We start from the raw sequence: 21,116 nt of genomic DNA on the forward strand, positions 1-21,116 counted from the left end.
TGGCAAAGCTTTTAGTTTCAGTTTTCATTGGTCTGCATGGGGCGTCACGTTGGTTCGATTTCTATCTCGAGAAGCGGGAAGTGAAATAGATATGAAAAAAAAAATTTCAAAAGAAAGTGGGATATTGAACAGAGGGAAACTTAAGTTAAATATTGTTTTAACGTGCTGGTGCGGTATTAAAAATATTAACTCAAATGAAATATTTTAAAACTAAAAAGAAACCTAATGTGATTTAAAAAAAAATTGTGAAACTGATGGAAGAAATAAATTAAACTTATAATTATTCGAAAGACAAATTATAGAAACTGTGTAGCAAGCAACTAGTGAATATTTGTTTAACCAAATATAAAACTAATACAGATATTTGAATTGAATTAGAAATTAAAAGAGTCGAAATGTGCCAACCTAAGTCATATTCGGTAATTTTATTCGTCATACTTCTATGTGGTGCGCTTGCTACACCAACACTTGGGGATACCAGCAGCGATGTATTTAAACGAATGCAACAGTCGTCAATAGTCTTTGGCTTGACAACAATCAGCCATTCGGATATGGTTAGCGCCAGGTGTCACGAACAGCTGCAGGATATGCAAAAGGGTATACTGCAGCAACAGCCATGGGCAGTGAAAAGTGAGTGCAAATATTATTGTATAAAAAAGTGATTTGTTTTGGTAAATGCAGTTTAGTATATTAAGCGGTGGTCCAATAGCTCGAGCTATGAAAGGCTATGAAATCTTTTCTCCGCTGCACGTAAAAAAATTAATTAAATCTGTGTGTAAAGTTTAATAGCACGGATATCAGAAAATCATAAAGTTTTATTTAATGTAGCAACAAGCAAACGCAGCTTTAGAATACGAAAGTAGTTCGAAAGTACAAACTCCGACGAACAAAATATAAAAAAACAAAAAAAAAAATGGAAATCAAACAATGTCGAAATTGTTGAAAATAACTATCTTTAATCCATTTATGCCACCCACAGTGTTTATGCCTCCAAACCCTTTTTGAGTTGGCACTATGCGGATGCGTTTTAACAAGAATAATATATAAAAGGATAAAGACAAAATTGTAAAAACACCAACAACAGTCACTTGACACTTGACACTTGAGTAATTTGTACATTATTTCTTAATTTTAGTATAATATCACATTAATTTAAAGTTCATAAAAATTTGACATATTTGAACTATTGAATCAGAATCAAAAAAATTATATTTGCGAAACACTGTTAGGGGAAAAATGATCAAAAACCCATGAGAACTCGTTTGCCGACTAATCACATGGGCCACAACTACTCGGTTATGCCACAATTTTTCTATATTACATCAATGTATGCTGACCGGGTGTTACTCCTGACTTTGCTATAAAATGTTATTCATTCTGCTCAATACAACCGGATCTAAAAGAAATGATCGTCGAGAAGCAGTTTTAGTGATTCCTCGTCGCTCATCGCCCAACGACCCGATTCATCCCTCAGGTATCCCAAGGGGGCCGAGCTCCTCGTGAGTATTCGCCTAAATCTTGAAGACTCTTGACAACCCTCCACGCTTCCACAGAAGTTTCTCCAAGAGTCCCTCTTGGTCTTCCTAATTTTGGACTTATAGATTCCCAGCCCTGCTTTATACAGTTCCCATCCTGAGGAACACTTAATTCTTTTAGCCCTATTCAAGAGGCGTCTGCACGAGGCCCTAAGCTCAGAAAGCCAGCTGTTCACCAAGCCGGTTTCTCCTTCTTAGGGAGTGTTCTAAGTGGACAGGAGCTTTCGAGAGCCTTATTACAAGCTGAAGTGAAGGTCTCCACCAGATCATCGATCGCTCCCTCCGAGAGATCTAAATTTTCCCTTGGTGCTTCGGGAGAAGGTTCAGCAGATTTCTCCCGTATGTATCCCAGTCCGTTCTCCTCAGATTCCTGTAGGAGGGTATTTTTGGACGAGTTTAAATGAGAGAAAATTGAATATACCTATGATCCGAGAAGGAGTTGGTGATAGGCACCCTCCAATCGGAAATTCGGTTTAACAGTGAGGAGGAGGCCAGAGTAAGATCCAACACCTCTTCCCTGATTGCAGTAATGAAAGTGGAGTCCTTACACCTGTTCCAAATAAACAAATCTTCGTTTAAAATAAAATCAAAAAGTGACTCACCTCTTGCATTTATGTTGGTACTTCCCCAACAGGTGTGGTGGGAGTTTGCGTCTGCCCCTACAATAATGCCGGTTTTCCTGCGCTTCGCTTCAGCCAGAGCGTCCCTCAGTATCATCGGAGGTAGCTCCACCTCGTCCTCATGTGCCATATAGGCCGATATCAGCCACAGCTTTCCCGAAGGGCCCTCTAGGCTTATAGTCACAATGTCTTCATTGCTAAAGTTAGGCAAAATAAATGCAATAAGCTGATGAGCATACAAGATCTTGGTTTACCTAACCCATCAGCTTATATCCCCTCGTCCTGAGTCCAGAAATACCGCTGCTGCTCAGCCACGGCTTCTGGAGCAGAACTATATCAGCTCCACCTTGTTCAAGGTGGAACAGTAGACTGGCGGACGCCGCCTTAGAATGCTGAAGATTTATCTGAAGAGTAATCATCTTCGATAATCCTCTCCAGCATCCCAAGGTCGGTATCCTCACTCTCCGAGGCCAGAAGCCTGTCCTCCTCCGCCCTGTCGAAGAATGACCCTATGCTTATGACGGACCCTGGTCGTGAGGGGGCGTCATCAGCACTGCCAACCTCCGATGTGACGGAGTCTACCTCTATGTCCACAGGAGCTTCCTCAACTGGGGGCCCTTCTTCCTCCAGCACCTTCGGATGTGCAGAGGCATCCGCTCTGGCATCGCTTTGGTAGACCTTAAGGATTACCTTTTCGAAACCATAGCTGATAACCCCCTTTGCTTCAGCGAGAGGACCAAGAGACTCCGCATTCAGCAGAATCAGCGTGCATTAAAAAAATAAGGTGAATTCTCATTTTTCTCAAAAAGTATTTATTTATTCATCAATTTATATTTTATATCCTTCAAAGTAGTCCCTTCTCAGATATAATACATTTGTGCCAGCGTTTTTTCCAATCCTCAAAGCTGTTCTGATATGCTTTTTTTGGTATGTCCTTGTGCTCGCTCGGCGATTCTATTTTTATCTCCTCAGAACATGTGGAACGGTGCTGTTTTTGGCCAAATAAGCTCTCACAAGCAGAGATGAGTGAGCAGATGCATTACAATGATGCAAAAGCCATGCATTTTTTTCCACAATTCCGGGCGTTTTTTCGTATTGCTTCACGCAAACGGTGCATAACTTCAAGGTAATACTCCCTAGTTACCGGACGACCTTGTGGTAAGAGCTCGTGATGCACTACGCCATGGCAATCGCAGAAATCAGTGAGCAAAACCTTTACCTTTGATCGAAATGGGCGTGCTTTTTTTGCTCTTGGCTCTGGTGGACTCTTCCATTGGGACGATTGGGCTTTTAAGCAAACCTAGATCATCGTTGCCGTCACTCAACAATTTCTGAGCGATGTTCATGCGACGTTGTTTTTGGCCAAAACTCAGTAATTTGGAACGAACTTCGCTTCCACACGCTTCATGCTCAAAATTTATTAAAATATTACTTGGGATGATCCAACCGATGTGTCGACATCCCCAGCAACTTCTTTATTTGTAATTCGACGATTCTCCGAAACAATTTTCTTCACTTTCTCAACATTTTGAAGGTTTGTTAATATGCTGGGGCGCCCATAGCGAAATTCGTCATTCACATCTCCTCGATCTTCTGTGAAAAGCTTGTACACTTGTAAACATTTTTTGACTCAGAGTACTCTCACCGCATGCCACTGGCAACATTTCTTTTCCATTTTTACACAAAATTGGATGGAACTTCTTTGATCCATTTTTTCGATAGCAGAAAATCGCCGAACACGCAAAACACTTGCTTTCATATTTACGTCACAAACAAACAAACTAAGCAAGCGATGTTGTTAAAATCGTGAACATATCTTCCAGACGAGTGTACCACGTACGTAGTGTGCGAAATTTGAAAATTCACCTTATTTTTTGAACGCACCTCGTATTGTGTGTCTAGCAAAAATGTGTCTTACATCTTTTAAAAAACTTTTATAACTCAGGCTGTTAGCATTTTATAAAGTTGTTATGATTAATTCACATATCGTATACAAGGGATAACGAAATCGGCTAAAGTCCATACGGATTTCCATACTCTCTGTGTTCTGATAAATTCAACCATAAATATGGTTTTTTAAATATCTCGACCACTGGGCCAGTTAGCCAGAAATCCATTACTTTTGCGTAAAATTTTTGCACAAATGGCTTAAAATTGTTTTATGACCGATATTTAGCTCCTGGGGGATGCTACGACTACTAACATGATGGTCAACTTCGATTATTTCTGTGATTTTTTCGACATTATCAACATTTGCTTAACATCGAAAATACCTGAACGGAATGGGCGAATAAAAATTGCACGTTATTAGCTGTTACAGTATCGGCACTAAAAACTCCATTCTCTATTCGAGTGGCCTAGCTATCATTTTCGCCTTCTTCAAAGGAAATCTGTAAAATGTACCGAATTTTCTCCTTGTTGACTTCAAGTGTTAACACCCAGCAACTCACATTTAAATGGAACAAAGAAAACACAGAAAAATAATTTTTTAGTCTGAAATGTCACATGACAATGAGCGTGAACTTTAAATTGTTTGATCTATGCTTTACAAGTTCGTGCTTCGTTGGCAGTTTTTCCTTCCAGTATTACATGTGGTATTTCGTGTTTCTCATTATGTGTCCGAGATAAGCTGTTTTGGGACGTTTTATTGGTTGTAGAAGTTCACGGCCTCATCGTTGAGCCTCTAGGTTAGTAACCAGATCGGTATACGTAATTTTCAAAATCCGCCAAAAAATTCACATTTCGAAACATTTAATGCCATATAAGGGCACAGATCACACACAACATTTCACAAAATGAACTTTAAGATTCATATCGAAGTCATGGCAGAACGGAAATCTAGTAGTTTCTATTTTAGTTTTTATTACATTTAAAACTTTTTCTATCGGTGTAAGTACATTGTGAACCATCAGTGTATGATTACCACCAGCGCCTGTTAATTTTAAGACCGTAATCTTCGTGGACGCCGTAGCCGAATAGGTTGGTGCGTGACTACCATTCGGAATTCACAGAGAGAACGTAGGTTCGAATCTCTCTATGTCGAGAAAAGCGATTAGTGAGTATTGTTTGTATTCTATGCTCCTCTCAATCGTACTTACAACCTCATGAAGAGCTGTCTTTGTAGATTTTCCTTTGAGGTATGCATGTTGGGATGATGAAATTGTTGTGCTTGTAATATTCTCTCTGAGATATACATACAACAATTGCTCGAGAGTTTTGAGAATAAAGGAGGATAAACTGTATCATGACCGCGTCTACCGGCTTTGGGGATAAAAATCACCTTAATCCTCCTCCAGCTTTTTGGAATATGCTCTAGCATAAGGCTTGTTTTGAAAAAGACCTCCAGCCACGGAATCGTCGATTCCCGAGTGTTCCACAGCATGGAACATCACCTATAGAATTCTATCTTGGCATGCGATGTGGTTTATTGTATTGGATGACAGGTTGGACGTTTGAAGCCTATTAATATTGTTCTTAATCTGTTCTGTGTTACCTGGGAAATGTGTATTTATAAGATATTCTAAAGTATCGTCCGAGGATTTTATCCATTCTCCGTTATCTTTCCTCAAGAAGGAAGGACAGCTTACCTAATCTGGCCGTATCTTTGGTTAACTCGATGGAACTACAAAAATCTTTCCAAGCCTCTGTCTGGGCTTCTTGGCTTGCTTTCTTTTATTCCCTAAGGCAATCTTTGTAGGGTTTGAAGTACTTGCATCTGTAGCATATGTTCAAGATTTTTCTTGCCATTTTTCTGAGTTGACTTAAATCTTCATTCCACCAGGTGGGATAAGTTGTTTTGCAATATGTGGCAGGACATGAAGCTTCAAGCCCTTTCGTCAACAAAGCTTCAAAAGCTCTTACTTTCTCATCCAAGTCTTTACTTGACGTTATGGTTTTATTTATGTGTTGAAGTTTAGACTGGGTTACTCTACGGAATATGTGCAAATTTGTTCTTCTAGGGTTTCTATATGGGGTTAGCTTCTCAAGCTTAAGATTAATATCGAAGAGAATCCAATTATGGTTCGAAAAAGATTTCTTGTCTGATACCCTCCACTTTGTGACTATTTGGGAGTTACTGTTTGTGCATGGAGTAAGGTCTAAGACTTCTTTCCGGCCTGGAAAATTTTCCGAGCTCGAAAATGTAAAGGTTGGGGTGGTCCCTACATTACATATGTCGAGATTGGCATTTAATAAAAATTCAAAAAGTGACTCACCTCTTTCATTCGCCTCCGAACTGCCCCAGAGCTCGTTTCTGGCGTTTGCGTCCCAGCCCATTAACAGCTTGCCCGTGTTGTTCAGTGTTGATAAGAACCGATCCACTTCGTCTGGCGGCGCCGGTTAATCATGTGGCATGTATACTGATGCCAGGTATGTTGCGGATTTCTGCAACTCCACCTTCACCACTGTAAAATCAGGAGTATTCAAATTAGAGCACAGAAAAGCTTTTAAGTGTTTTTTAGTAACTATAAATGGTCGGGGCTTCCTGTCTGATTTAGTGTAAAATATGTAGATATTGTTATTGCCTTGGAACCCTTTAATCTCAGTGTCTCTGACCCAGGGATCCTCTATGATTCCGATGTCGATATCTCCCTCCCTGAGAAAAACCACATTTCGAGTGCTACAGACTAACCTTTATGGCTTTAGGCATCAGGTTGGTTGTCGTCTTCAGCTAGGTATGCCTTTTCTAGCTTTTCTGGCTGTATGTTATTGTCGACTTCTTATAGGTCGTCTTCATTTTCCTTGCTGTCTGCTTTGAAAATTTTCAATTTGGCCTTTCCCAAACCAAACCGCATTTTGTTGTCAAATTTTCCGAGTACTGGTGAGCACTCATCGTTAATCTGTAAAACGAATGGCGTGCTGCTATTTTGCGGCGTTTCTGCCTTCACGATTGCCTAGTCGTCCATCGGCGCCGCAGGGTTGTGTGACTTGAGGTACTTCAGCACATCCGCACTGCTTAAGTCCATTACTGGTAGCCAAAGGCGGGCGCGAGGAGGGCAAGATATGTCCCTAGCCGGAATGAGCTTAAGTTTTAAGCCTTTCAGTGAGCTGCTGACCTTAGCAATGCACTTCGCTAGGATAACTCTTAACCAGTCGTCGCGGCATTTGATTATCCTACAGCATCGAAGTACTCCTGCAGAATCAAAGGAAGGGAGAGCACCGCCCTGTACTCCAACTACATGCTTGTCTAGCACGAGCTTGGACTGTTTGGCCTCCACCTGCCCCAACTTCTGCAGGATTATTCTGCCGCTGTTATATTCTCGTCGATCAGTGGATAAAGGAGGTTATCCTTAACCACTTCGCTGAATGGTCGTTGTTTTGTTATTTCCTCGATGCAGTTGGACACCTTCGGTCTCTTCGGTTCCTGATCGATCACGTCCTGTGATCTATTTCTTTTCGTCGCATCACCTTGTTTGTTATTTTCCGTTTTAGGTTTTTTGGATATGAAGTCTTCATACTCCTCCCACAGATGGTGGTATTTTGCCTTGTCAGCTGCGTCACGCTCGTCAGTCGCTCTAGCGAATTCATTCTTAGCAATATTGCTTAGAATGAACTGAGCCTTTGTATAGCGAGACTTCATGAGGGCACCCTCTGTCTTCGGTTTTTTGCACCCTGACTCTCTCTCTGTGTGCCGTCTACCGCCTTTTGTGATGTTGTTGGTAGGAATGTTTTGTTGTTGTTACTTGCTTGGTAAGGGAGTGCTGTGGCTGGCACTTCCCTTACTCTTTACTGACTCAGCCGCATCTTGGCTGGAAGCCAGCAGGTTATCCTCCTCGGAGGAGGGTATTGTGTCGCTGCGCGGCACGAATGTTTTGGTTTTATCTTTTATAGTAGTTATCATCTGGAAGCTCCGTTCGTGATGCACATATTTTAATTCCCTACACCATTCAGTTCTCGGCATGATTTCAAGCACACCTTAACTTGGGAATGTGTTGGTACGGTACTCTCCGTATAGATGATTGGACGAACGTCACACGTGCCATTTTGCGAATGGGTGATCAGCCAAACCCTATACGGAGCTTCCCTCTTAGGTAATGGTAAGTTAAATTCCTCGATAGAATTTAACCTCCATTTAAGAGCAATAATGAAAGGGTCCCATCCATGAGTCCCTTGTGGTATTTATATTGTCTCTATTGTAGTTGGTGAAGGTGTGCTTTTAAGTATTCCAAATATGCCATCTGGCCGAAGGTTCAAATAACAATCCAATTATTCGGAGGCAATATTCTACTGTTAGCTCTTTAATATACATATACAATAACACAGAAGATTTGATTGAACATGATATATCTATGGTACGATCACAAGCTTCCAATAACCAGATAAGTTGACTTTAAAACGTAAACGTAATCGAAACTAAATCATCTTTAAAATTTAATTAATGAATTAAAAATTAGTTTTCTTTGTTTTGCAGTGTATGACGCCTCAGGATCGAGGGAATCAGGCTTTATAACTGGCAATGGCCTCTGGCTAGGTAGCCGCGACACTTGTGACGCCGTCAAAAAGCCAATTAATCTTAGAATATCGAAACACATACCACACATAATGAATCCGAAAATCATCACGGACACCGCGCCATTCTCCACCGATTTCCGCGTCGTCCATATGTGGCACAATTCTAGTTGGCAAATTGATCCAGTATTTCCATACTATGAACCACGCGTCAGTTTAGGTCTTTGCTTGCCCAGCTCTTGCACCATCTCCGAGATAAGGCAACTAATGTCTACTTATGTTGAGAGCGAAATATTTATGGCCAACGATTTTTATAACACGCGTGTACGCGTGGAAAGAGTGACGGATCTTAAACTGCGACCTGGTTTCTTTACACGACCATCATCGCTAATTTTTGCGACTTCGTGGGTTTTGACTCTGATACTGACATTATGGGCTTTAGCGCGACGCATGAAGAGAAGTAGTGAAGACGCTAATGTTATTGAAAGTGAGGACAAGTTTGCGGATGGTACGGTCCCGAAGCGTGATTCGAATGCACAACAGTTAAGTGAAAGAGGATTTATTGATTGCTTTGAAGTACAAAACAATTGGCGATTGCTATTTCCATCGGAGGCGGCTGGTCAGATGAACAGCATTTCTGCAGTGAATGGCTTACGGTTTTACGGTGCAATGGCCGTCACGTTATTCCATCTACTCTGTATCAGCTATTTGGCGACGGGCAATAAGTCGCAACATCATAAAGTCACGGATAAACTGGGAAATTTTGACGTCTTCGTGGATTTGTTCTTTACAATGAGGTAAATTCGACTTTTTAAGAAATCGGGTATTTTAAATAAATTCAAATTAAAATTTCTTCATGAGAGCAAAACGAAAACAATTTAAGCAGTTTCTGGAGTTTACTAAATTTAGGAGTATGCAATATATTTATATATGTAAATGGTTCCTAAAGCAAGATCGAAGCTTCATAAAATGGTAAAACTCACATGAGATGACATTTTTTACCCATTGCTGGAGAATTGATTGATCGGCACAGCTTTAATTTGAAGGGTGGGAAATCCTAGAAAGCACGTTTTATCCTTCGCTCAAACTTCGACAAGCCTTGGCTAACTCCAAACTGCCTCCGAACAAAGAAACGATTTTATATGAGGAGCTTTTTCATGGCATTTGGAGGTTTGCTATTTCCTGCTAAGAGGCGACCGCCGTTACAAAAATCTTTTTTTATATTTCATGTTACCTGCCTTGAGTTTCGCATACGGGCATTACCAAATGAAAGTCACGCACCAACGCATTTTCCTTTTGTGTTTTTATTTGAATAAATAATCCTAAATATCACAAAAATACCCTTTATTATCGGTCAGTCCATAAGCTTGTGCGTTTTTTAAAGGTGGTTTTGAAATTAATAAAAAAGATGTTAAAGGTATTTATTAATCAATAAATATTATTTACAATGTCTTCTCAACGTTTAGGCAAATTTTTAATTCCCTGCTCAAAAAATTTTTTGTCCTTGGAACCAAAATACGCTTCGATATCACTTTTTACAGCTTCTTTTGAGTAGTAGTTTTTGTTACTCATATGGGATTGAGGTCCACGGAAAAGGTGATAATCACAAGGTGCAATATCCGGATACTATGCTGGATGCGGCACTAGCTCCCATCCGAGCTCGTTCAGCTTGCCTAATGTTTGACTTGCGGTATGAGGTCTTGCGTTGTCGTGGTGAAACAAAACTGCCTCAAACAAAGTGCCTCATTCAGGTTTGATAGCTGATGGGAATAATAATCAGCAGTTGTCATCTGGTTTAGTTCCAGAAGTTCATAATAAACAATATCGGCCATAGCCCACCAAATAGACAGGAGAATCTTATTGGGGTGAAGGCCATCTCTAGGGGTCGGTTCTGGTGTTTCATCTTTATCTAACCATTGGCGTTTGTGAACGGGATTATTGTAAAGGACATATTTTTCACCAGTAACTATACGGTTCACAAAACTTTCATTTTCAAGCAGCTGAGAACACACTCTCACTATCTGCTGAAGGTTGGCGACGGAAAGTCTATGCGGCACCCATTTTCCCAGCTTTGAAACCTTTTCCAACTGATACAAAGAAACTATAAATAGTTCCGTTATATTCCGCGAATAATTTTTGTATGCAAAAATTGTACAAAGGTGAAATTATTGGTAAAATTCGCACGAACTTATGGACTGACCTGATATTATCTACTCTAAAGTCCTGCTGAGTTTATTCAGACTAATAGAGCGCGCGTAAATGTCCATATGTTTTCTTATTTTTTTGTTAATGTTTCTACATTTTTTCTTAATGTCTTTACAGTGGCTTCCTGCAAGTGTATCATTTTTTTCGAAACACCAAAACAATTGAAGCAATACGAAGATCTAATTTATTACAAAATACGAAACTGGTCCTCCTGCACCTATTCCATCGGTTGCTTAGGTAAGAGTCGAAAAGAGTTTTTAAAACTTTAATTAAATGAACCATAGAAGAGCAAGGATGATGAAATGAAGCGTCGTAGTCAAAGTCATGGTCATTCAAGGGGGCGCAAAATTAGCCACCCTATCGTCGTGCGCCAGTCATATTTGACACCCGTGAAGCTGTAGTATGCAAACAGGCAAGCAATGGAGCGGGTAAAGGCTGAGTTAAAGATTAAAAATATTTTTTTACGAAATGATTTAAAATATTTTTTTTTTATTTAGTTCAAAACTTATTCAAAAACAAAAGTCGGTGATTAATTTTGCGTCACTTTATATTTATAACCACCATATACGTATATAAGGGACACAAAATAAAAGACGGCAAAGCAGCTCCCACTTGCATTCATTGCGCACATGTAAAACGCGACCGCACTGACCACCAGCCAGGGTCACAGGGATGCCCTTTACCTGAAAAGTCGTACAGCAAACGCTCTGCTCGAACAAATAGCTATCGAGAGGGAGCAGTACGGCACGGATCGCCAAGAGAACTTGATTCGAGGGCGAAGCAGAAACGGTTGTACTGTGGAGACCAAATGGTAGCGCAGTCGCTGTCAAACAGTACGAAACCGGTAGTTGCTACACATACGTTCAAAATAAATGCTTCACAATGCTGAGTTTCTATCTTACCCCCAGCGACAGTATTAAACAGGTCCTTACTACGAACACACGGGGAAGGCATATACTAGACATGACTGCCAAATTGGACTTGTAGTTTAAGTTTAAAACACAGGAAACGCCACTATTTTTAGGAGACCAGGATGTGAACACACCACGCCGGATATCACCCTTGTGGCTGATAGCCTGGCTGAGGCAGTCAACGGGTGGGAAGTTCTGGAAGAATATACTGGAAGTGACCATCATTATATCACATTAATAGACGCCGTGATTATATGATAGTATGTTTCCTCTTCTTAGTTGGTGAGAAATTTCCAGACTTCTGTTTACACCTTCGCCTTGGCCGTCGAGGAGTCGAGATCTCGTATATCAATCATGGCGCTCGGCTTTGACTCCGCGATTGAAGTCGTGCATTGCACAGTGCTTTCCAGGTGATGCATGGACACTTCGTTTTCCTGATAGACCTTATCTTGACTAAATCATCAGTCGTAATCTTCGTGCGCAAGTCCTTCAGCACATCTGACCTTCTGCGGGTTTCATCACAACAGCTTCTGGCTTTACGTGCTGTGTTCGCGGCTTGCTCCTTTTGTTGGGCTCGGGTAGCTTATCCTTCAGCTCCTTTTGGTTTCCCCTCCTATTAACTGTCTTTCAACCTTCATAATTTTTCTGAAGCGGTTTTGAATACTCCAGCCTTGACTTCCTTGCTGATGCTATTTTGCGGTCTGAACCAGTTTATTGAGAGATCGCATCTTCCTCCACTCTCCTCATATTCCTAATCAGCTCAAGCCGAGGAATCATTTCAATTTCGTCGTTTGGCGCGTTTTCTTTTGTGGGGATCGTTTCTGTGTTGTCATTCGTTGGAATGGGCGTGACGAGCCGTTCTGCCGCTGCAAGAGTACTGGTTGGCGTATACTGCGCTAGTTGTATCCTTCCAATGGCGGTATTGGAGGCATCCTTCATCTGAATGCTGATGTTACTGTACCCGTGACCATTTGCGGGGCTATCAGCTTTGAAATTTGTGAAAGCAGTGCGGACTGATTCAGGATTGGAGCGTTTTTTGCCGGCGCTATTCTTACTCGAAAGTGCAGTTTCCCTAAATGTCCCCATGTATATGCAAGCAGGGAGGTCATGAGAGGGTTGACTCTACGCTTCATTGGCAATAGAGTTCAGAGCCTGGACAGGAACTAGTCAGGATTTCTCAACGGAGCCTGCACTACCAACTTAATGCTGTAAGGAACGTACCCGAAGGGTTGCCACAGTTTTAACGGGACGGATGTGGTTGTAACATTAGCCTATCAGCCATTTCGGTGGGGTGTCACCCTCCTGTACTGAGGTGATAGAATACTACTTTCACCAGCCCATAGATTTCCTAATGTAAGAGTATTTTCCAGTATACTGTAATCAGGATCTTACTGGTCTCGATCCTGATGAGCTTTACAGAGCTGCCGCTGGAAGTACTCGGGATATATGAGGCCTTTCGAGCCGAGCCTTCTTCCTCTCTTGACGGATTTTAGTCGCCTCTTACGACAGGTATGCTTTGCCGCGGATGTATTCTTTCTCCGACTCACTGCGGTCAGGCCAGGTGTTGAGAGTAGAGACCCGAAATGGATATTTTTGCCTAATCGAAGAAAATCATTGTGGTTGATTCCTTTCAATCTAAGTAGAACCTTATTGGCTATTAATTCTAGTTTGGCGAACGTTTGGACCGCCTCACCTATCGCCGAGATAATTAAAATCCGCAATCCACACATTTAGTAGTGTTGACTTCGTTACGTTAAGCAAAGAGTCGCAGGCATTCATTTTACGAAAAAAGTTATTTGCGCCAGATCGTATGCTATCCATAAAAAGGGCTCTTGAATCAAAATTGATACCCCAACGGTATTCCATTTTTTAGGAACTTTAGCCATCGTTTAATTTGCTGGTCGCCAATTTCCTGCTGGCTTACATCTGCGGATAACTTATGAGTGTGGTGATGCGTGTATCATAGCTTAATAAGCCCTGGTGTGAAAAGTAGCATGCTTTTTTGAAATCTAAGAATAGTTCACCTACTCAAATTTTAAGATAAACTCTAGCTATTTCTTTATTTATATAAATATTGTTTTTCATTCTCTTTGACCTGCAGTGCTAAAAATATTCATATGTGAGTAATGTTTTAATATTTTATCGTAAAAATTTTACATAATTAAATAAATAAATGCATATCTTTGATGAAAAAATCGTGTGGTTTCGTATGACGTTTCATCTTAAGAGAGGATAAATTTAGAGTGACCCTAAAAAGGATTTCGATGTTAACTATGAAATAGATGGATGACAGCTTGCTTGATGATTATTTCTTATTAAATTTTAATATATATTAATATTTATATGAAGAAAGAACCCATACCGTCAACAAAAAAGGAAAAAATTGTCAAAAATCAACACGATTTAAACTTGCAACAAAATTCTATGTGCTATAAAACTGCATACTCGAAATTTTTCTAAATATTCTGATTAAAAGTATGAAATTCCTATGAAAATTTGGTGAATTGTTTTAAGTATGCACAAAGTCTAAAACCTGATTTATATTGTTTTTGGAAGAAAATGAACCATATTCTAATAAAAAATATGTTAAAATTAAAAGAGAAATATTATAAATGAATTGACAAAATTTGTCGATAAATGCTTGAATAATATTATTTAACACACTGTATGTGTACATATATATAAATTATCCGTAGTTGTTTGTAGTTGATGCTTTTTGATAGATCTTCAAATTAGTAAAACAAAAAGCACTTCACTTTAATATCATAAAATTGGATTATTGAATTTCTTGTCCACCCCACTACATCACCCAAGGTCGCGAACAATTCTAAATCTATTACTGATTCGCAAACCTATTCTGGTCTTATATCCATATCAGGGCCCGCTGTGTAAGTGATACCGATGGACTAAACTTTGAGAGGAAAAAGTTGAGGACATTAAAGAACGAGAGGATGGCAGAAGGTATTAGCAAACCTGGCTAGACCTTGCGAGGAAAAAGTTGAGGACATTCAAGAACGAGAGGATGGCAGAAGGTATTAGCAAACCTGGCTAAACCTTGAGAGAAAAAAGTTGAGGACATTCAAGAACGAGAGGATGGCAGAAGGTATTAGCAAACCTCGCTACATGGAACAGCAGAAGCTTCGATGAAGTCAATTTTTATACTAACAAAATGTTTTCTGGGCACAGTTATTTCCAGAAATACCTGTTCAAAATAGAGTGACGCTGAACACACATTTTTCCAATGCACGCGTTGTGAACAAGAAATCATATAACCACCCAAAATGTAATCGACAAGATGCTAAGCAGCGAGGAATCGTGGGAAATCAACAGTGAGTTCGCGGAAAAAATCCTCCGGAAGAAAAAGGGGGACGCGGGCACATAAGCAGGTATCCTGTAGCGTGTCACTCTGAAGTAATGCGAAAGCGTTTCTAGGGTGGGTGACGGTTCCAAACTAGGGGGCGTTTTTTAATCTCAGGACATACCACTGCTACGGCTTTGATGGTGCATTACGCATTTTAATCTCCTCATCCCAAAAAAAAAAAAAATCGTTGTTCTTGCTTTTGTTGTTCCGTTTGTTGATGTTCTTGCAATTGCTGCCATGGCCGGTTGATTGCTATTGTGGTAGTGGCTATTGCTATTGCCTAGCCAGAGTAAACATCTTTGTTTTTTTGCGCACCTTTTGCAATGCAATAAGTCGGATCAATGCTTACATCCAGTATAGATTTTGATTTCATATCACTATACGGCAAAATCCACTTTTTTTCTGGGTATTGGACCAAACAATTTTTTGAGAGATTGAGTCACAAGTAATGGTGTTTAATCTCATTTACAACAACAACAATATTTCGGTCACCAAGTTTTTAAAAAATTACGTTTTTAATCTTTCGAAGATCGGATTTTTGACCCCTAATAGCCCCGGTAATATAATTTTTCGCAAAATAAGTTATAAAAGGTTCGCAAAAAAGTCTTGCGGTATTTCCGCAAGCTTGTCTTTGCAAGAGCGTAGTTCTAGTTGTATTCGTCGCATGGGTTCACGCTAGAGCTTTTTGGAAAGCTCTTTTCGCGTGCTAACACGTGTTTGATTAATTGTTGTTTGCTTTTAGTCGTTCGTGAGTTATAGCGTCGCAAACATGGAGCAAAATAAAGAGAAAATATGGCATATTTTACAGTACTACTACGATAAAGGCAAAAATGCATCTCATGCTGCCAATAAAATTTTGTGCAGTTTATGGACCCGATACAGTTTCCATTTCCACCGCACAACGATGGTTTCAACGTTTTCGTTCTGGTGCAGAGGTGATCGAAGATGTGCCACGGTCCGGAAGGCCTGTCGTCGAAAATTGCGATAAAATCGCTGAATTGATCGAAAGAGACCGGCATAGTAGCAGCCGTAGCATCGGCCAAGAGCTGGGCATGAGTCATCAAAACGTTATAAACCATTTGAAGAAGCTTGGATTCAAAAAGAAGCTCGATGTATGGGTGCCACACGACTTGACGCAAAAAAACATTTTTGCCCGTATGGATGCATGCGAATCGCTTCTGAATCGCAACAAAATCGACCCCTTTTTGAAGCGGATGGTGACTGGCGATGAAGAGTGGGTCACTTACGACAACGTGAAGCGCAAACGGTCGTGGTCGGAAAGCGGTGAAGCTGCCCAGACGGTGGCCAAGCCTGGATTGACGGCCAGGAAGGTTCTTCTGTGTGTTTGGTGGGATTGGCAGGGAATCATCCACTATGAGCTGCTCCCCTATGGCCAAACGCTCAATTCGGACCTGTACTGCCAACAACTGGACCGCTTGAATGCAGCACTCATGCAGAAGAGGCCATCTTTGATCAACAGAGGCCGAATTGTCTTCCACCAGGACAACGCCAGACCACACACATCTTTGGTGAAGCGCCAGAAGCTCCGGGAGCTCGGATGGGAGGTTCTTTTGCATCCACCGTATAGTCCGGATCTCCCACCAGGTGATTACCACCTATTTCTGTTAATGGCGAACGAGCTTGGTAGTCGGAAGTTGTCCACAAGAGAGTCCTGTGAAAATTGGCTCTCCGAGTTTTTGACAATAGGGAAGCGAGCTTCTATAAGAGGGGCATTATGAAGTTGGCATCTTTTTGGGAACTCGTCATCGAACAAAACGGCGCATATTTGACTTAAATCGCATTATTATAACCAATTTTATGAACAATTGAAAATTCAATAAAAATACCGCAAGACTTTTTTGCCAACCTTTACTATTTAAATAGGTGGAGCAGGCGGATCATGACCATAATTTTACTTCTTTAGTTGATGAATTTACACACATTTATTTTAAATAATTGTTGACTAAAGCCCCAATTTCGGACTTCGAGGGCAAATAAAATGTGTAGATTTCGGAGACTTAATTCGAAAATCGGTGAAATTACATTTTTACTTATGACTCAATCTCTTAAAAATATTGCTGCGCGGGAGACATTTAATTTCGCCCCATAATGCATTGAGAGACATTGCCAACTGCATTTTATAAGGCAACTGTGGGAAGTCATGGTCAAAGCCGGTCTCAGCCTATGGTTATACACGAACTGTGCCACTGCCGGCGAACGAAGGTGGGAAGCAAGCAAGGGTCACAACGATCAGTCAGTCGAGTGCGGGACGAGTTGCTGGAAAGCAGAATTAGAGTGGAGCAAATTAACTTCTGTTTTATTTTGGGGTGTAGAGGATTGGAAATCTCTAACTTATATGTATATATTTTTAAGTTTCTTAACTTAACTCTTTGTTTTTTTTCTATTTATTACGCCTCATATAGATTGGGCCCACTTTATGTAATCGCTACCTGCCTGGCCGATGCTGGATCTCTTATGATTGATGACTTAACAGTTTTCCACTTCAGTTATCGGTTGTATGAGAAGTGTGAATTGTATTGGTGGCGTAATGCTCTATTCATACAAAATCTTTTCAATCACGAAGACTTGTGCGTGTTTTGGACCTGGTCATCAGCATGTGATATGCAATTTTTTATATTAAGTACAATTTTGCTCATCACCTATGTTAGGTAAGGATGGATGATGAAAAATGTACTTAAAATTTCTCACATTCACTTTTAACCCATAGACACCCGAAATCTGCAATAGCACTTATCTTATCCATCACAGCAGTCAATTTGGCGTATACATTTTACATTGGTACGACAATGAATTTCGAATATTCGCTCGAAACCACAACGACACTCTTCACCGAACTCTACATGAATCCGCTGTCACGAGTTTTCGCTTATATAATTGGCGGCGTGGCTGCCTGGTTCTTCGTACAAAATCAGCAGCATAAACTCTATTCGCAATTCTTTCAGAATCAGTCGTTACTGGAATTTCTCGGCTATTTAGCGGTTATATTTTTCTTCACTTGCAGTTTTGCAACAATCGAACCAGGCTATTCGGTATTTTTCTATGTTGTGTTTTTGGTGGTGCAACGTCTGCTATTTTCAGCCAGTGTTTGTTGTATGATATTTGCAAATGCCTTCGGTAGTGTGAAATGGTTCTTTCGCGTACTGGAAAACCCTATTTTCAACAAATTCAACCAAATCACCTATGCTATGTTCCTGACGAATCCTATGTGCGTTTCGCTAGCCACGGCGTTCGGCAATGCGGGACTCTATACGAGTCCCCTGCGATTGGTGAGTATATTTATGTATGCATATACATATACGGAAATTAATACAAGGTGGCGCAAAATTAATCAACCTATCGGAGGGTTTATAATACTTACAAATGGCGTCATACGTCAATCATATTTGACACCTGTAAAATAGAAAGCTGCAATACACAAACAGAGAAAAATAAATATTTTCATCACTCAAAATCATGATGATTAATTTTGCGCCACCTCGTGCAATACATGTATGATATATAATATAATATGTCGGCTTAAGTTTTGTCGAATACTTTATATGTATGAGTAAATTTGTACTTTCTCTTAATATTTCAGATTGTTGATTACATTGGCCACTGTGCTGTGCTTTACTTCACCTGCACAATTTTCAGCTTGTTTTTCGAAGTGCCATATAAGAATATTTCAAAGCTGATGTTACAGCGACTCAAATCGAAAACGAGCTAAGGAATTGTTGCGAGTTAAAGCTGTGATTGATTTCAGTTTAAGAAAAAATATATGTGCGTATAGTATATACATACTTATTGTAATAGTTAAGATATTTTTACAGAGAAATATATTAGGCAATTAAAAAATATAAATAATTTCGTATCGAAAATTATTAAGTTTTTTTGTTTTGATTTTTCAAGGCAATTATATTATATTACAAAACCGATAAGACAGGTACACTCTCGTCCTCTCGTATCTACGACAGCAGTTACATGAATTTAGCAGAGCCCGGTGGTCGACATGCTACATACGAGTATCGATTCAACAAATTTTCTCTAATACCTGGCGTGCTTCAGCAGGCAACGACAAAGTGGCACGTGCATTACTGTCTGGGAGAGATTTCCCATAAAAAGCAGCTCCATATATCAAATCCAAATTTTTTCTCATAAACCAACAAGGCACAGAAAAGAAATATTGGTATAGAAGCTTCGAAAAATATCAAATAAATTATATATATTTTACATTTCAAAAGACTTTTAGTAAAATAACCTAATTCGACTTAGCACATTTTAAGTGACAACCATTAAATTCTCTTGTATGAAATTTTTTGTCACTGAAATCTGTAGCTTAAGAACTATGTATATATATATAATTGGCGAACCAACCGAAAATGAATGCGAAGAGAGAACAAAGGTCGAGCCCAAACTTTACTGCAACATTTGGTAACAAAGAAAAATAAAAGCAAATGAGAAAATTTATAAGAAATAAGTATTTTCCCAAACTAATGGCCATTGAACAAAGGTGTTGTTGACACTTCCAGGGCATTACATGGCACGTTGGATGTAGGTATATTTCTGAACATGTAAGGGAGGCTGAATTCGGTCCGGATAGAACTTTACATATGTGTGTATACGCGCACATTTTAGTAAAATTTAATTTAGGCTGGCTGTTAATTTTTGGAATGAAAGAAACTCAGACACAGCTTGTGGCCTCAGATCAACCGACGTGAAATTTGTGGGTTTCCATTCGATCCCAATTACACATTTTATTAAGTCGATATCGAGGCGTGGCAAAAATAGGCGTGGCTCCGCAGATTTTTCAAAATTTTACACGCATTGTATTAACTTCTTTGGGATCATTATTTATAAAAAAAATTTTGCTTGTTTTGTCTTTTGTGAAAATTACCGGTCGCGTTTATTGTAATAAATGATCGAATTATCGGGTATTTTGGTATACATTTGTCTACATCAATCTGATTATATGAATAAAATTATAATACCCTTGGGCACAAGTGCGCGGGTATTCAAAGGTAATCAAAGCAGGGACAGACAAAATGGTTATGCTACCACTGCTACCAGCCTTATCAAAGATGCGTTCTAGCAACTTTTGTGAGCATTCACACCTGGCCAAAGTCGCGCATCACTTTTGCCCTTAGTTTATGTTTTTGAGGCATCATCCTTTTCTGCTCCCCCACTACAACAATCCACCAATTACCGTACGACTTCTTTTGTTTTTTGTCTTTACTTTTACTTTGACTTTTACTTTTACTTTCATTTTCACTTTTACTTTTTCTTATTTCCTCTCCCGACGCTCCTGTTTTGTTTCGTGTTGTGCGTCATTATTGTTTGTAAGCTTTATTTGCACATTTTCAATGCTCCTTCTCCGCATGAATGAGCCGCCAACGTCGCTACTGGCAGTGCTGGCGCCTTTTTAATTACACTTTCGTGAAGTTTCACTTTTCGTTTAACACGCGTGTATGTCTGCGACTGCCTGCTGTTTATTTCTTCAAATAATTTGTATTTACCACGCTTCACATACTTTATTCTGCTCTTTGGCCGAGGTTGGTTGGCTGTCACGCCCGCAAAACTAATTTGAACGTGAGCGTAATTATGCGTGGAATTACATGGAATTCGACTTTAAATACTCATCATTGTAGAAAACTTTTGTAATTCCATATTATGCTTCGTTATGTGTTGTTTAGAGGCCAGTGGGTTTCCCAATTTTTAAGTGAAATTATTTGCCTAGTGATGACAATCGATTTACGTAATGAGAGTGGTAGAAGTTTCCTAATAATTTTCTACGGACGTTTTTAATCTTGCTAATGAAACTTCCTCAGGCGGCCGTCATGGTCGAATGGGTTGGTGCGTGACTACCATTCGGAGTACGTAGGTTCGAATCCCAGTGAAACACCAAAATGAAGAAAAAGTTTTTTTTAATAGCGGTCGCCCCTCGGCAGACAATGGCTAACCTTCGAGTGTATTTTTGCTATGAAAAAGCTCTTCATGAAAACTGCCGTTCGGAGTAGACTTGAAACTGTAGGTCCCTCCA

At 40.0% G+C, this 21,116-nt stretch overlaps 1 protein-coding gene across 2 annotated transcripts; it reads left to right on the forward strand.

Annotated features, from left to right (window-relative positions):
• Positions 1-379: 379 nt before the first annotated feature.
• LOC129247993 (O-acyltransferase like protein-like) lies at positions 380-18,960 on the forward strand. Of its 2 annotated transcripts, XM_054887384.1 has the most exons (6): positions 380-630; positions 8,565-9,399; positions 10,925-11,044; positions 17,503-17,748; positions 17,808-18,366; positions 18,678-18,960. In XM_054887384.1, the coding sequence occupies exons 1-6, from the start codon at positions 396-398 to the stop codon at positions 18,804-18,806; spliced, it is 2,124 nt and encodes a 707-aa protein (XP_054743359.1). In that variant the 5' UTR covers positions 380-395; the 3' UTR covers positions 18,807-18,960. The 2 variants fall into 2 exon arrangements, with proteins under 2 accessions (XP_054743359.1, XP_054743360.1); XM_054887385.1 differs by lacking the exon at positions 10,925-11,044.
• The last annotated feature ends 2,156 nt before the right edge of the window (positions 18,961-21,116 follow it).

Source organism: Anastrepha obliqua, chromosome 5 (genome assembly GCF_027943255.1).
Source record: "Anastrepha obliqua isolate idAnaObli1 chromosome 5, idAnaObli1_1.0, whole genome shotgun sequence".
Lineage (NCBI taxonomy): Eukaryota > Metazoa > Arthropoda > Insecta > Diptera > Tephritidae > Anastrepha > Anastrepha obliqua.